Raw genomic sequence first — 17,273 nt, forward strand, 5'->3', positions numbered from 1 at the left:
TGGTTTTGGGTAAAGCAATTAACTTATTGTATCCGGTTAGCTTCTGGGTTATATAATTCGTATGTGGCTCTTGGATGTTTATAGCTCTGGGGTTGGTGTTTAAGAAGGTTTGTATTTTGTAAATATTTTCTATGTATGTTCAGGTTGTATAGTTGTAGGTCTTTTTGTCTTTGTTTAAACTTTCTCGGTATGTGGTAATTTGTGGGGGTATGAATATAGGATCTTTTGGTGTATTTGGAATAAATGGTTTATCAAATAGCCTGTTTAGGTTCATATTTGTGTTTTTCCTAACTCCTTTGCTTGTACCTGCAGAAGTAGACTAATAAACATTATGGGTTTTATGGAGTGTCCCAACGTCTCCTTCTAGATCTAGAATTTTAATGTCTTCCGATCGACATAGCTCTGCACACTGCTGAGTTAGCTGATTTGTAGCTATAGACTTTAGTTTAACTTCATTAGTCTTTAGCTTTTCTATTTCATTACTCATACTGTCCACTTTCATTGAAAGCGTAGTTAGGGTGTTGAATATCTTTTCTAGAGTATCTTCTTCTATTATATCAGTCTGTGTAGCTTTGTCTTGATATGTAATCTGCAATAACATTTTTGTTAGTACTAATTACTTCAATTATAAATGTGAAATTTAATATATTCAAGACTAGTCTCCGAATCTCTTTTGTTGTAACTGAATTTTGTATTTTCTTTGTTAGCCACCAGCGTACCTGTGTATTATCTGTTCGTACAATAAACTTGTTATATACAATATATGGCTCAAATGCTAATAAACATTTATATAATGAGCATAATTCTTTTCTATTTATTTCCCATTTTATTCTGTTTCATTAAACGTACCTGAGTAGTATCTACAATGGTGTTCTAAATTTTCTTCTTCATATCTATATTTAAGTACTCCTCCATAACTACATTCACTAGCATCTGCTTCTACTATATATGTAAATTTTCTATTTTCATCTGAAAATTGTAATTTTGGTAATTATTTACAAAGTATTTTTATTTTCTGAACTTGTTTTTATCTTCTTCGTTATAATTATATTCTACATCCTTTTTTAATTTTTCTGTAAGGGCTTTAGATTTTTTGCTAAATTTGGTATATATTCTCTTACTTGGTTTACTAATCCTAAAAATGATTGTCATTTTTTTTTGTATCTAATTCTTCTTTTGAATTTATTATTTTTTTGTACTATATGTTGTTGCATTTTTACTCCACTTTTATCTATTTGTATTCCTAAAAATTCTTTCTGATTTTTCATAATTTCAGATTTCTTTTCACTTACTCTTATTCCCGATATTCTATTATATCCGTAAATTATTCTAATAATTTTAATGTTCTTCTTTGGTCTTTGTATATCATAGTATATCATCTATATATACTATACAATTAGACAATTGTTTAAAATAACTATCCATAAAATTTTGATATCTACTTGGTGCATTTTTATATCCAAATGGTAGTACATTCCATTCATAAAATCTTTGTGGTACCGTAAATGCGGTTAATTCCTTAGATTCTTGTTCTAACTTTAAATGATAAAATCCTAATTTATAATCAAATTTACTAAAGTAATTATATCCTTGTATTTATCTTATTTTTAATATCTTATTTGGTATTGGGTAATTATATGTCATGGTTTTTGCATTTAAATTTCTATAATCAATAATCATTCTACTTTTTCCACTTTTTTGTTCACTATGTTTATTTACTATAAATGCTGGGCTATTATGTTTATTAATACTTTTTTGTATGTATTGTTTTTCTAATAATTCTTCTATGTGCATTTTAAATTCTTTTAAATCGTCAAAATTATATGTTAATGGTTTTTGAGTTATTATACTATTTTTATCTATTAATTCAATTTTTATAGTGGTTTTATGTTTTTCCCATCCTTTTAATGGATCTTCACTATATAATTGTTCTAATTTTTTCTTAATTATTTCTATCTTACTTATTGAAAATATAGTTATTTCTTTTTTATTTATTGAAAATACGACCAATTCTATTGTATCTTCAGTATTTTTTATATTTTTTAATTTTTGTGTAATTTTTTCACTTCCTTCTATCCAATCAGTTTTCTTTCTTATTTTATTAGTAACACTTTTTGCTCTTACTTTCTGTTTACATGGTGTTGTAAACCACCAATCCGTTCTACTTATTATATGTGGGTATAATTTATCTAAAAACGGCATTCCTAAAAGTATATCTTTTGATGTTAGCTCATAATTATAGATTTCTTCTATTGTTAATATTTTATCCCATACTTGTGTTTTTACATTCTTAGCTTTATAGGTAATTAAGCTTCCTTCATTATTAAATCCTTTAACTATTATTGGTGTCTTTAATTTATCCCATTTACTTTTTGGCAAACAATTATATCTACATAAATTAGCTTCTGCTCCTGTATCTATCATACGCGTATAATATCTACTGTAATACCCTTCTACTACTATCTTCATTAATACATATATTTTCATATTACGTTAAAGCTCTTCTTAAGAATAATTTCTCTTTATTATATGTTATTGTTAATTGTGTATGCTCTATATTATATGGTTTTACTTGTTCTAGCCATTTTATTCCTAATATTACGTCTGCTTTTTGCATTTCTTCCTTTATTTCAAATTCTATTTTTATTTTTCTAACTCCTATTGTTATTTTTTTTTCTACTATACTTTTAGTGTTTATTAAGCTTCTTTTATAGATCTGGGCATAATTATTGTCAGATTTTATTTCCTCATTTTTTATTAGATATCTTGCTATATAATTTTCTTCTTGTCCTGTATTTAAGAGTATTAAATATTCTTTTTCATTTATTGTTCCTGTTATGTAATATTGGTTTAAATTAGTTGTTGAACTTGTTTCATAACTTGTTCTTTTTTATGAACTTGATGATTCTGGTTTTTCATAAGTTATTCTTTTTGTTATACTTATTCTATCATTTATTCTATCTAAATTTTCTTCTATATCTATGTCTCTATAACTATGATAATTATTATCAATTGTTTTTACAAATTGTTCAAAAGGACTTTCTATTTGTATTTTGTTAATTTTATTTTTTTCCGTTATTTTATGTTTTGTTGTTAATACATATAGATTTTTACATCTTGCTGTAAATATTTTACTTCCTGGGGTTAGTTCTATTCCTGATATTTTCCAATATAATACTAATGATTTATCTATATTTTTATCTGTTATTGCTACTGAATAATTTGCACTTATTATAAATTTAAATTTTTGGTATATTAAATTTCCTTTTATGGCAGTTATTATACTTTTTTCTATAGGTTTTATAATTCTATCAACTGCTAGGTATAATTCTATTGGTGTATCTATTCCTTCTCTGAAACATGTTTTTATTAATATCTCTGTACCTCCTAGGTGTACGTATTTTATTGGGTCTCTAATTTTTATATTGTTTATTTCTTTATTAATTAACCTTTTTGTTACTAGTGGTATACTAGCTTTACCTTTTGCATATCTACAGTCTATTACATATTCTTTTTGGCTTACTACGTAGTATTCTTCTTTTCTTTTACTAAATATGTTTTTTATTGTTGGTATTTTAAATATTTTTTCTACACTTAAATCTAATTCTTTTCCTTTTATTTCATCAAATATGTGACTATCAAATATTATTTTTTGATCTATTCCTTCTTCACTTAAATATTCTTCCTTTGTTATTATTTTTTTATCTTCTTCAGTCATTTAATTCATCTAATTCACTATCTATTTCATTATCTGTTTCATCCTCTGAAATTTCATATATACTGTCTCCACTTTCTAATTCGTAATCTATATAATCTATCTGCATATATTCTGTATTTTCTATTTTTATTTTTGATATTTGTTTATTTTTTGGGTTTTTAGGTAATTTACAATCTCTAGCTAAATGCCCTAATTTTCCGCAATTATAACAAGTACATTCTTTTATAGATTTCTTTTTCTTATATGGTCTTTTATGTTTATAATTTTTTACATAATATCTTTTTCTTGGTTTCTTATATTTATATTTTGATTTTTTGTATTTCTTATATTTCTTATGTGTTTTTCTTTTCTTATAATATCTTTCTTTGCATCCAAATTGAGGTGTTATTTTATCTTTGCAACATGCTAAATTTCTTATTAGTGTTTTTTTCCATTTTTATTTATTCTCTATATTTTTCATATAGGTTTCTATACCATTGTTGTAAAAATTTTATTCTTGCTCCTAAAGTATCTACTATTTTTGTTTCATTCCAATTTTTTATTATTTTTGAACTAAATGGTTCAGGTAATTTATTAAAATATATTTTTCTTATTTCTTTACTTTCTTCTATATTATATGTTCCTTTATAATAATATTCTTTAAATGCGCAAGTATACTCATCTATGTAACACATATTACATATTGCTAATTTTAACATTAAATTCCTATTTGTATCTTTCTCATCATTTTGTTCTTCTTCTGTTATTGTCATGCTGCTAAATTCGTCTTTTATAGCTATTTCATATTTTTTTAATAATTCTATAGGTGTTAATTTAGTTGTAGTTGTTCATGATGTTCCTTCTGTAGGTTTATTAGTTCTTAATATCTTCTTACTATTTTCAGTTAAATTTGAAAATCATAATTTCATTGTTCATATTAGTGTTCTTTCTATATATTCTGGTGCATCTGTTACGTTTATATTATTATCTAATAATTGTTTTGTCATATATTCTATCCATAATTGTATTGTTTTTCTGTATCTATTACACAATCTAAGTCTAAAAAGTTATAATTTTTATTAACTATTTGTTTTGGTATCCATTTGTCATATTCATCTTTTAGATTATATCTTTTAAATTTATTCTTATAATATGTAGGTTTTCTTATTTCTGATGTTCTAGGTATTATATTTTTATCTTTTTTTTTTTATCAAGAGTATTTATTTATGTGTTTCTATTTTCTAAGTTTTTTTCATTAATTACTTCTTGTTTTTCATTGATTTATAAATTTTTTGTATTTGTTAAAATTTCTGTATATGTTTCACTATCTTTCGAATCATAATTATCTGTTTCTTCAACATCTATTGTATTTATTTCTAATTCCCTGGTTTCTATTTCTTTATGCTTATTTCTATTTTTTCTTTAAATTGATTTATCTCATTTAATTATTTTTGTTCTTTATCTTTTGCTTCTTTTTCTTTCTGTCTTTTTTCATGCAAATCTTTTAGCATTTGTAGTTCTCTTTCTAATTCAGCAATCCTACTATTTTAGTTTCTTCTATTTTTCGTATTTCTTCTGTAGTTTGTTGTTTTATTTTTTCTATTTCCTTTTTTCTTTCTATTTCTTCATTTTCTTTTTCTATTCTTACCGTAGCTGTCAATTTATCTTCTAATTTTAATTCTTCTTTTTCTAACATTAAATATAAATGTTCACCTATTTTCTTTTACCTTCTTCCTAGATTAGAAAATACTATTTTTATTTTTAATCCTTCATGATTTTCATATATTTTTTCATCTATTATAAATTCTTCTTTGTTCATTTTTTATTTAATTGTTAATAGGTCATGTTGGTATATATATTCTAGACTATCTATTGTCGATTCTAAATTTGATATTGCTTCTTTTTGTTCATTTATTGAGTTTTTACTAACTCCGGTAATTATGTTATATTGTAGTCTTTCTATCCTTATTTTTAATTCTTTACGTTTCTTAGATATTATTTGCTTTAATTCTTTATATTTTGATAATTTTTGTACTTTATTCATCTAAATAATATTTTGGGGAATATCTAAATTTAGTTTTATCAGATAAGTCAGTCATCATTAATAAATTAATCAAATAAATCCAAATATATACTACTTCTGTAACTTTAAATAGCTTAGGCTCTGATACCATTTGTAGGGGGATGCGGATTAGGCGCGGTAAGTTTACTAGATAATAAATACGTAACATTGATGGTCTGGATATTTATGTCTAATTAACTTGCAATATCTGGTTAATAACTAACCCACACACTAACTATGATAAATTATGTATATTAAATTGTAGGGACAGATCATGAATTTTTAGTATTTTTGAAGCTAGAAAGTTCTAGTTGACACTACTAGAAAAATGTCAATTACTTGGGATTTTTCTGCAAATTATATATGAAAATTCGCAGGTAACCTAGTTTCCTGCGGATTTTCCTACTAAAAAAATTCCGATGAAAAAACCTTCGTAAATAATTATTACCTATGAATTTTAAAATCTCCAAATAAGTTACATGGGGATTTTGAAATCGCATAAAAAGTACCTATGAGTTTTTATGCCAAAAATTAATAAGAAATTCGTGAAAGAAGGAATATTTCTTATGAAAATTTCGCAAGTGAATTCCTATGAAGACGCGTTGTATTTGTCTTTTTAATTTAATTTTTTCATATTCAATTACTTGAATATCTAGCTACTACTTTTAGAAATTTATTTATTTATTATTATTATTATATACAAATACTTGAATTTGCCTACTCTATTTGTTTTTAAATCAACACAGTACAACTACACATCCTACAATGACCAAGCATTAAGACATAAATCACCCCATTATTCCGATGGCCAACTTCAGTTCAAACTCCCGTGCCATTTAGAACACAGTTTGCTCATTATAAAGCATAAAATATTGCTTTCCTTATCTGATGTGGTACAAGTAAATGAGTGTAAGTTTTTTTTTGAAAAAGTTTTGTCTGTTCAGTCATGAAAATTAAAAATATATTCACTTTATTTGATATTTTTTTTAGTTGAAGATAGAGTTGGAATTGTGTTTAGCCCATAATGTTTTCAAAAATATTTTAGACTTCGTATATACTTTTTTATAAAGTGATAGGAAAAATTGAATCTGAAAAAAGTGAAAACAACTTAAAAGGTATTTTTCAAAAAACAAAAATTATGAAAACATAGTCCGAAATACGTATAGTTTTCATGGTCAAACAAATACTTCAAAATAAAATGAAAACGTATTCTGAAATATTATGAATAATATTTAAGGTCAAATGCCTACTAAATAAGGGGACTAAATTTTAACTACAATAAAAGATTTGGTAAATTAATGAATGTCATGTCATTGTTATCAGTAAATAAAAGGGTGAAGATCATTTATATTTATTAATTGTGCTTTAGAAATTTTTTGTAATAATAGAGATTCTACCCCCTTATATGATAAAATGCCCATTTTACTCTCGATTTTTAACCTTCCATCTATATAAACTTTTTAAATATTATATTTGTATGTAATACTTTATTTTCCTAACTTAAGAATCAACTTATCTATAGTTTAAATAATTTTATGTATTATTATAAATTTTATTTAAGCATTAATTAACGTAACAAATAAAATAAGGGGATCCTTCAGAAATAACTACACTTTGCTATAAAACCTCCCTTCCATAGCCACATTTTACATAATTACCGTTTACAATCGTCGTATTCGATTTTCAGCCGCTGTATTCACTTTTACTCAGAGATCTTTATTCATAAAAACATAAATACCCTACATATTTAGTCTTGCCAAAAACACTACCATTATTTTTTTATATTTTTATATTTTTTGTGTTTTCCCGTTTTTTTTATTCTTCTTTATTTTTTTTTTCCTATTTTTTTTTTCTCTTTTCTTTTCTCTTTAATCTCCAATTTCTATACTATAGATATAAATGATGGTGCAAAATAATAAATACAAATATAAGTGCGAACTATAAAATATAAGTACAAATGCGAACTATAAAATATAAATACAAGCACGAACTTTAAAATATAAATACAAATACAGTTGTATCAATGAATATAAAAATATAAATGACGGTGTGACTACAAATACGATAAATAAATGTAGTATTTACGTTATCATCCATGACTTGTGTTTGACTATTCATATTTTTTAAAATTACAAAAAAATATAAAATAGAACAAAAAAATGATAAAGAAAATAAGTATAAAAAAGAAAATAAAAAAAAAACAAAGAAGAGATTTATATTTTATATAATTCACACTTGTATTTTAAAGAACTGTTTTGTATTTGTATTTTATAATTGACTGCATATTATATGGGATTATGTTTATATTATGATTTTATTATATTTGTATATTTTGATTATATTTGGATTATATTTGTATTTGTATTCTATTTTTGTCGATACCTTTTTATTTTTAAAGAATTATTTTGTATTTGTATTTGTAAGTTGATTGTATATTGTATTTAGCCGTGACTATGTACAATTTATCATTTGTATTTGTATACAAACAAGTGAATGCATTAATTGTGTTTTTTTTATTCTAAAATATATAAATATGTAATGTATCATTTGATACAAATGTGCTATTTTATATTTGTATATCAAAATTATCATTCATATTTGTAAATAAGCAAATATCACTTGATGCAAATACAATTACAAACAAATAAAACAAATGATTTTACAAATACAAATACAATATATATTTGTATAGAAATTTGAATTGTATTTATTTGTATCAATAAATACAACTCGTATTAATAAATACAAATAAGTATTCGTCGAAAGAAAATCAATCGTTCCTTGTCAATAATTAAAAAATACAAATGATAGTTCGCAATTTTTTTTTGTATGTTATCGTTCTCATTTGTATTTGTATTTTATAGTTCACACTTGTATTTTTATGTTATAGTTCGCATTTATATTTGTATTTTATAGCCCGCACTTGTATTTATATGTTATAGTGTGCATTTGTATTTGCATTTATAGTTTGCACTTGTATTTGTGTTTGCTAGTTTGCACAAATGAAAAGAATAAAAAAAAGAAAAAATATCAAAAAAGGAGAGTAATAAAAAATAGAGAAAAAAAAGAAAAAAAAAGGAGAAGAAATGAAAAGGAAAAAAATAAAAATAAAAAAATGAAAAAAATCGAAAAAGAAAAAAGAAAGAGAAAACAAAAAATGTAAAAAAAAAAAAAAGAAATTGAAAAAGAAAACAAAAAGGAGAATAATAGAAAATAGAAAAAGAGAGAAAATATATGAAAGAGACTATGAATTGTAATTAAGAATAATTAATAGGCAAGTGGGAGCTATGGATTGTAATTAATTGAAACTTAGGCTAAATAAGGTAATTAGGAATCTATGTTTGCTAAGATATGTAGTTATCCCATAAAATAATCCTTTCATGAAGTTATTCCAAAATCTAACACTATTTTATATAATTTTTATTTTAATATTACATGCATTAGATAATATACGATGTATGTATGTGCATATATGTATTTGTAATCATATTTTACTTTATCTCTTGTTTCTTGTTGTTTATATGGGTAAACGAGTTTTGATTGTCATTAATTAAATATTTTATTTTTAAAACCTAATTATTAAGTGAACTACTAATATTTCTTAAGACTATACTAATAGTAAGAAAGAATCCATAAATAAATTTCCTAAAATTAATACTTAGTTAAATTTACGAGCCCAAAATTTCAAGTAATATTTTCAAGTAATATTTTTAGTTTTTAACTAAAATATCCTCAATTAATTTCCTAATTAGTAAAATTTCCATATAAATTCCTAAGAAAAGATTCCATCAAAATTCACAATAAAATATTTCCAATTAATTGCCCAAGTAATAAAATTCACAGGTCAATCCCCAAGAAATAATTTCCAATTAAATTCGCAATATCACAATTCTCAAATAATTTTTCAAGTAAGAAAATCATCAGCCAAATCCCTAGATAACTATCCCTAACTAAATTCACAAATAGTTTACCTGGGGAGTTCTCTGCAAATTAATAAAGAAATTTATTTTAGTCATTTACCTGTGAATTTACCCATGAAAATTTTTTATTGCGGATTATTTCCTACATAATTTTCTAGGTAATTTTTTGCGCAAAATGGCACCAAGTACCTGCAGATTTTCTTGAGGAAAAATATTTTTCAGGTAAAAGACTAAAATTTAGGAATTTGATATTTTCACATGAAAATTTCCAGGAAATTTCGGCGAACAAAATCTCCAAGTAAAATTCATAGGTAATTCACATTTTTCTGGTAGTGTGAGGTGATTATCAAGGTTTTTTTCTCATATAATGACTGAATACCTTTGTTTTACTCATTTTTCAAGTATATACATTTTTTCATGATTTCAATTCATAACGTTTAGTTTTGAAATTCGGAGTTATGAAATCAAAAAAATTTCATTTTAGGATTAATTTGTGATAGATTTTCATTGATACTTAGGATTTAAGGTCCTTGTGTTATGCATAAACTGATTTTGATAAAAATTTATTGAAATTTCAAATTTTAAATGACGTTTGATAATGGAGATTTGAGGTTTTCCAAGTAAAGCTAAAATTTAATTATTCGATGATTTCAAACTCGATTTCAACTTTATTTTTGATGGAATTTTGCATTTGATACCCTTCGACTACGGGTGAAGTGATATTCTGCAAAAAAATTAGTTTTAACTCTGTGGGCACGAGATTGATTTTCAAACTGAGTTTGGGGACCCTGAACCAAAGTATATCATTTGAGTATAATTGGACCCATATTTATGTATAGATCCCACATTTGTTTAGATTTAACACATTTGCTGGTGATTTGCGACAGAAGATACTCTATTTGATTTTTTAGGCTGTGGTTTGACTTTGCAGATCATCTTTGAGGCAATTGAGGTTAATCTTGACTCTTTTTTGAGGTGTTTATGTGTTATATGTTATTTTCCTATATATTTTAAATAGGTTGGATTTAGGGGTCCCGCATAGATGAAATGGTGAGCATCTATGTTGTACCGGTGTTTATTATTGTGTTAAAAGTAGTAAATGAAACATCTTGATTGTTCCTTCTACTAGTTGATATGTTTATGATAAATTGTGTCGATAATTGACTTGTTGATCATGAATAAACTGATAGCGAGTATCTATAATAGGATTTGAATCATGCTTAGTGAAATTTGATGGAATAATTGGGGTTTAGTAACTACATAAGGTATAAGAGATTGTGGCTATAATGAGAATGTTAAAAATAGAAATTCAAGCGTAATTGCTATGTAATATGAGCAAAATTGAAATGTTGAATATTCTTGTCGATGAGTATATTTTCCTTTCGAGCATTTGAGTCTAATTGTGTCATAATTAGGAAAAGAATGGAGACTTATTGTGTAAAGCATACTATGGGTTGAGTGAATTTCAATATTTATATTATTTTTGTTGATTATCATTATTGTGATGGCCACGTGGGGGCTTGTGTGATGTATTATTAAATTAGGTGATTAACATTATATTAATGCCCCCATGGTGCCTTGTATGGAACTTTTAATTGACTTGAAAAATCGTATCATTGTGATGCCCGAATGAAGGCTTGTGTTGATCTTATTATTAATTAGAGAGTTTATTATTATTGTGATGCCTAAGTGGGGGCTTGTATTAACCTCATTGGTGTCTTATTTGGTACTTTTACTATTGTGGTTCCCATGTTGAGGGCTTGTCGGGGTATTTTCAATACCTTACATTGATTATATATTGTATTTTTATGAGAGAACTTGTATCATGATTTACTGAGATTTGGGAAGGTTGGGTTCATTTATACTATTGTTAAGCTGATTATTATGCATTGCTAGGTTTTTTCAAGAACATATATACTCATTAATTTCTCTATTTTGTGGAACTGATACTACTATGGAATTTGGATTCTTTGTAAAAGAAAATAAATTATTTTATAAAATGACTTGACCTAGGAAAGTGCTGGCAAGATCGATTATTTGAGGTTATGATTAGTTTGTAGAGTGTGAACTCTTCATAGATCCTCTCTTAGAGCTTAGGATCGAAAGATGCATACAACGAGATAGGATTGCATCATACTCATCTTATGCATCATCATTATCGTACTTATCTAATGCATCATCCCTATCGTACTCATGCACTTTTCTCATCTCAACCTTGATGACTGGTTGGTATAGTGAGAAGGTATAATTCTAGTTTGGTAAAGGTCTTTCCTGATATGAGTTGGGCTATTATTGTTGATCATAAACTTGAATATATTTGACATACTTAAACTAGTTTGATTACCTTGTTAATTGTTACTATAACTAGATAGGCGGGGACTTTTATCAGTGCAAATTTATTTGGTTGACATGGATGGTTGATGTAATGGTCCTCACCGTTACTATGGATTAGGATAAATTATTAATGATGTTTGCTGAGAACACGTGTTTCATACTCACCGTTAGTTTTTTTTGGTACCTATGTACAAGTACTGAGTGGGTAGCTTGAGCATTGATTATAATTCTCGGTGTTTGCTTTTTGAGATTGATGTACAGTTTGTTGTATCTCAGAGAATACCTTGGTCTCTCCTTATTTTATCTTATGCTTATGTGCATACGAGATACTTCAAACTATTTCATTAAACTTGGTATTAGAGGCTTGTACTAGTGACAACCAGAACTAGGATATTGCATTGATATTGTACCTCTTTTTTTATGTCATTTGGAGATTATTTCTCTCATACTTCTTTTGCTTTTGATTTACTTCTATAATTTGGTTTGGGTAGGGATACACTTACTTGTATCGGAAGGTGTGACAGGTTCCATCACGATCCTGATTTTGGATCATGACAAGTTGGTATCAGAGCCCTAGTTTTATTGATCTCACAAGTATAAGCTAAGTATATTAAAGTCATGCAGATTGGTGTAAAGATGTTAGTTATCTATCTTTGAGAGGATACATGACTTTAGGAGAAATCCATATCTTTATTTTGTGTCATGCTTTCATAGTCTAACGCAACTCAAAAGTCTCTTATTGATTTTCTCACAGATGGTAAGAACGCATTCTTTTTTGGCTAGAGACTCGAAGTTCTTGGCTTTAGTTAGTGACAGAGGGGAAGGTCAGACTAGAGAAGGTTAGGCCAATGTTACCTTCTTAGGTTCAAGAGTTACTCATTGATAATGAGTTTGTTGGGATCAAGGGGTTGATCCCAACAAAGATACCATCTATTTTTATATCTATATTTATGCTTGAGTATTTCTTGGTAGGGGTGTTAGGTGATGTCTCCCAAAACTATACCTCAACTGGAAGTATAATGTGGTTGATTGCAAATATAATAACCCAACAAGGCTGAGGCCAATCCCACAGAGAAAATATGAATAGTTGCTTGCCTTGATGTAATACACGAGCAGTACAGGAATGTAAATGAGAGGGGGGTGTTATCAATTACAAATAGTGATCAATTCTTGAGTGCTATTGAGTTAAAATCAATATGAGATGAACGCTAGGTCTGTGTTCCCCCTGGCTTCTCAACTTTGAAAATTTCTAGTGGTCAACCTAATTATTCTGTTGTTCTGCATGCAAAGCCTACAAGATAGGTATTATCCACTTCTTAGCAGATAAATTTCACCCTTTGACTTGGTTATCATCTCAGGGTGTCGCCTTGTTGCCCCTTGATAAGACCTCAGGTATACTTGTCAGGGTAGGATTAAGTGATAAGATGAGATGCTTGGTAATCGTACCCCAAATCACTGTCTTAAATCATCTTTTTCCTAATCGCAAGCTTCTTGGTTATTGAATGGATACAAATACAGGCAATCTCAAGCGTCTGCAGTTGCTATGAGTTTAATTATTGTGAAGAAGAATTACGATACATGAAAAAACTTTAGAACAACTAAGTCTCAAACTTCCTCTACGTAACTAATTTGTCAGGGTTCCCATAACCATAGCTGAAGAGATTAACCACTCATGTTTGTGCAAGAAACCATGGTTATCAATGAAGAACACATAAAATCAGTTTCACAAGAATAAGATGAATACAATCCAAAGTCTTTAACTGAATAAAATCCTTAAATCTCAAGAACAATTGTAAAAGTAGGTAATAATGTGTAATTACGCGTAAAAGAACGTCACAACGCGTAACCTAATAAAATATAAACCCTAGGGTATTTATAGTATCTCAAAATAACATAAAAGTCCTATTAAAATGGGAAAGGTAAAGTTTAGTCAGCAGTCGTTATGACTCGGTCTTCACTCGTATCCTCAGCTTACAAGTCGTACCCTGACTTGTCCTATCTGTTCCAATGTCTGATCTTCCCAAGTCTTTAAATCTTTTTTCAGCATACGACTTCTGCTTATGAGTTGTACCTTAGTGTACGACTCATGTCCTTCATCCGTATCCAGCTAGGACTTTAGTCTTTTCAGGTCTTGAACACTGGTTTGTATACGACATCCCTATACGAGTCATACTCAGACTTTCGACTCATATAGATTTGACACTTCAACTCCTGGATAGTAGCTCAGTTTCTGTTATATTCATAACTTCCGCATACGACTCGTACCCTGGCTTATGACTGGGTACTTGAGTCGTATCTTCCTCATACTCGGCCCCTCAGTTTAGATTTTGGTTCTGTTATTCATACGATTCAATATATGAGTCGTATCAATTAGTTACGACTTAGAGACTGACTCTTATATAGATCAGAGTTTGTCCTTTTCAGGTCTTTTTCTTCTCTTTTGTTCAAATACTGTTGTAGACTTGTTTTACCTGCAATTCACACCAAAGTGCATCATATCCAACAAAATACCCTAAGTTCACGCATAAATTCGCGGTTTCAAGCATCAAAAGTGTCATATTTCCACATTACATCAACTCCCTCAACTTAAACTTTTGCATGTATTGAGGCAATCAAAACCAAATTACTAATTTTTAGCACAAAGCCGATGCTTAAACAGGAAGATCTCAAGCAAACCCATGGTAGTGATTTTGAATTAAAGTTCAATCTTATTGTTCCCCTCTTAATTTTTCAACTTTTCAACTCAAACTTGCACATAGCAATTTAGCACATGTAGAAACACGAAGGAATCCAATGATGGCATTACATTAGCAATAGACACTTGGGAATAGACATGCTTTACATTCATCAAATAATCTAGCAACCTAGCAATATAACCCATGTGCACTCACAGTCAAAGAAATCTCATTCACTCTTCATGGATAGACTACTTTATTCAGGGATATAACAAACGACTCTTTCACTCACAATGAAGTATCACTGGTGTGCACAGAATACCATAGGCTTGCCCTTATGCTCTTTTCCTAAGTTTTCAGACAGTCACAGTAGGATAACTATATGACTTTATTTGGCTTGTAATGTAGGCTTGGGGCTGGTATGATACGTATGGATATCTAAAGTGACTAAACCTCCTATACACTACGCTCTTCTTGTGGTCCACTACTTTTGACTTCTTTTATTTCCACCCTTATGTCTCCCTTCTTCTTAGAAACTCTATCCTCCTTCTTCTTTCTCTTTTTCTCTCTTCTTTCTTCCTTAGTATCCTCAACATACACATCTATCGGGACAACCTAAATATTTGGCACCTCAATTGTGGGAATTACAGTCTCTATAATAGTCTTCAAAATCACCGACCCCACAGATAGTTCAACAACCATCTTCTTAATCTCAGTAATCTCAGATCGAACATCAGGAATATTGGACGTCCTCCCACTACCTAACTGTCTAGTAATCCTTGACTTAAAAGTATCTAGGCGCTTTTGTACTTGCCTATCTTTTACCTTAAGTTATCAATTGATACAATCTCTTACTTTGCCCTTCATATGACCTACCTTTGCAGTAAGAGTAGCCAACTGAGTCATGACTTCAGTCCAAGCAGCCTGAAAGATCAACATCACCCCAGGAGGAATACCCCGTGGCCTAGGAGGCACAAAATAAACTAGCAGTGGGGCACTGGAAGTACCAATTGTATCTATGGGTGCAGCCTCAGTCTGTGCACCTGCCTCAGTGGTCTCAACTGGAGTAGGGGCATCTATCCGGTCATCTTACGAGAACAATCCCGCTATAGCATCTATAGCCTATTTCATAGGTTGGTACTGAGGGTTGGATGTATCTCGAATCAAGCCAGTATCAAAAGTCTGTTGGGTCTCGATCATCTCATCAACTCCTAGTAATTCCACTTCTCCCACAACTAAGCAAATCTGTGTGATCATGTAGGGGTAGGATAGCAGTGCCTTTTGGCCCTCAACTTCCCTATCTCTCATCTCTCGGGCTAGGAACTCACCAACATTGAATGCATACCTAGCTATGAAACCTGGTTTCATAGCCGCCTGAACCAAGATCAGCACATCATCACCTCTCATGGGAGATAGCCGGTGATGGGTTAGTGTTCACCATGCCTTACCCTCAGAATTAAGGGATGCTTCTTTATCTACTGAGAATCGCCAATACCTACGGCAACCCAAATTGCATGCTCACCATGTGTAGCTATCCTCTTAGCTATCCATCTAAACATCGCCATTTTATTATTTGTACCCAATGTCTAATTCGTGATCTTTTTTTATCTCAGCCATTATATAGTCCATCTCTCCGATATTGGCCAGGGCCTGATATTCTGGTCCATATAGAAATCTCCTAATAGTCGGGAGAGAAATATCAACATACATACCTTGGATCATGAGGGAGGCAGTAGGGTCACCTCTCTTCCACAAAATACCCTATGGATACTGCTCATCAGCTATCCCTTATATGTGATACATAACTCATAAAATAGGACCTCACTGTATCTACTCGGTGCTCTTATCATCCATCCAAAATCGTATTACCTGAAGCGCTCCTCAAATACAGGTAATTCAACCATCCCGGTAGAAGTCATTATCCTCTCTAGGTAAAGTACTCTATTTATCTTACCACCCAAAAGGTGAGATAGTCCCATGTTAAATATTTTCTGCATACTGGGGGTACCCTCATAGTTCAATGATGGGCACCGAAGTAGTGGTCAGTATGAGTGGGGAGGGAGGGAGGGTTCCTATCTGTCTATAGGGGTCTCATCTACCTCAGGTCCCTGATCATAATCTACACTCTACTCAGCTAAACTAGAATCAGCTTCATCATCATCATTATCAACTAGCACTGGTGTGTGTCGAGGAGAGATAATTCCATTCTTTCTTCTCGGCCCCCTTTGTGGTGGTGATTCAGATTCTTGTGGCACTACTTTCTTCCCCTTAGACTTAACAGGTGACTTTCCTTTGTTCGCAACTTTCTTGGATGTAGTTCCATCATACTCTTCTCCACTGCTCTTCGATATTATTTTAGACTTGAAGAAATTGGTTTCCTCACTCTCAATAGGTGCTTGTTTGTTCCCCTTCTAAGCAACTATTTTGCTCAAAGAAGTGTTCCTTGGAGGCATTTTCATACAAGTACAATAATATTAGTAACTAAGAAAATAAAATAAAATAAAATAAAAAGTAAAAATTAAAGTGCAATGTGCTTGGTTTCAATTGGGTACGAATGGTAGGTACTGGTCATACCCATTGGGTAT

General features: G+C 29.3%; 1 protein-coding gene across 1 annotated transcript in view; it reads right to left on the reverse strand.

Annotated features, from left to right (window-relative positions):
* LOC124887138 overlaps positions 1–16,592 on the reverse strand; it is a 28,613-nt gene extending 12,021 nt beyond the window's left edge. The window contains exon 1 of the mRNA XM_047396332.1: positions 16,558–16,592. Coding sequence (XP_047252288.1) covers positions 16,558–16,592 — 35 coding nt within the window. The remainder of the gene's footprint in view (positions 1–16,557) is intronic.
* Positions 16,593–17,273: the final 681 nt, after the last annotated feature.

This window comes from Capsicum annuum, chromosome 9 (assembly GCF_002878395.1).
Source record: "Capsicum annuum cultivar UCD-10X-F1 chromosome 9, UCD10Xv1.1, whole genome shotgun sequence".
NCBI classification, from domain to species: Eukaryota; Viridiplantae; Streptophyta; class Magnoliopsida; order Solanales; family Solanaceae; genus Capsicum; species Capsicum annuum.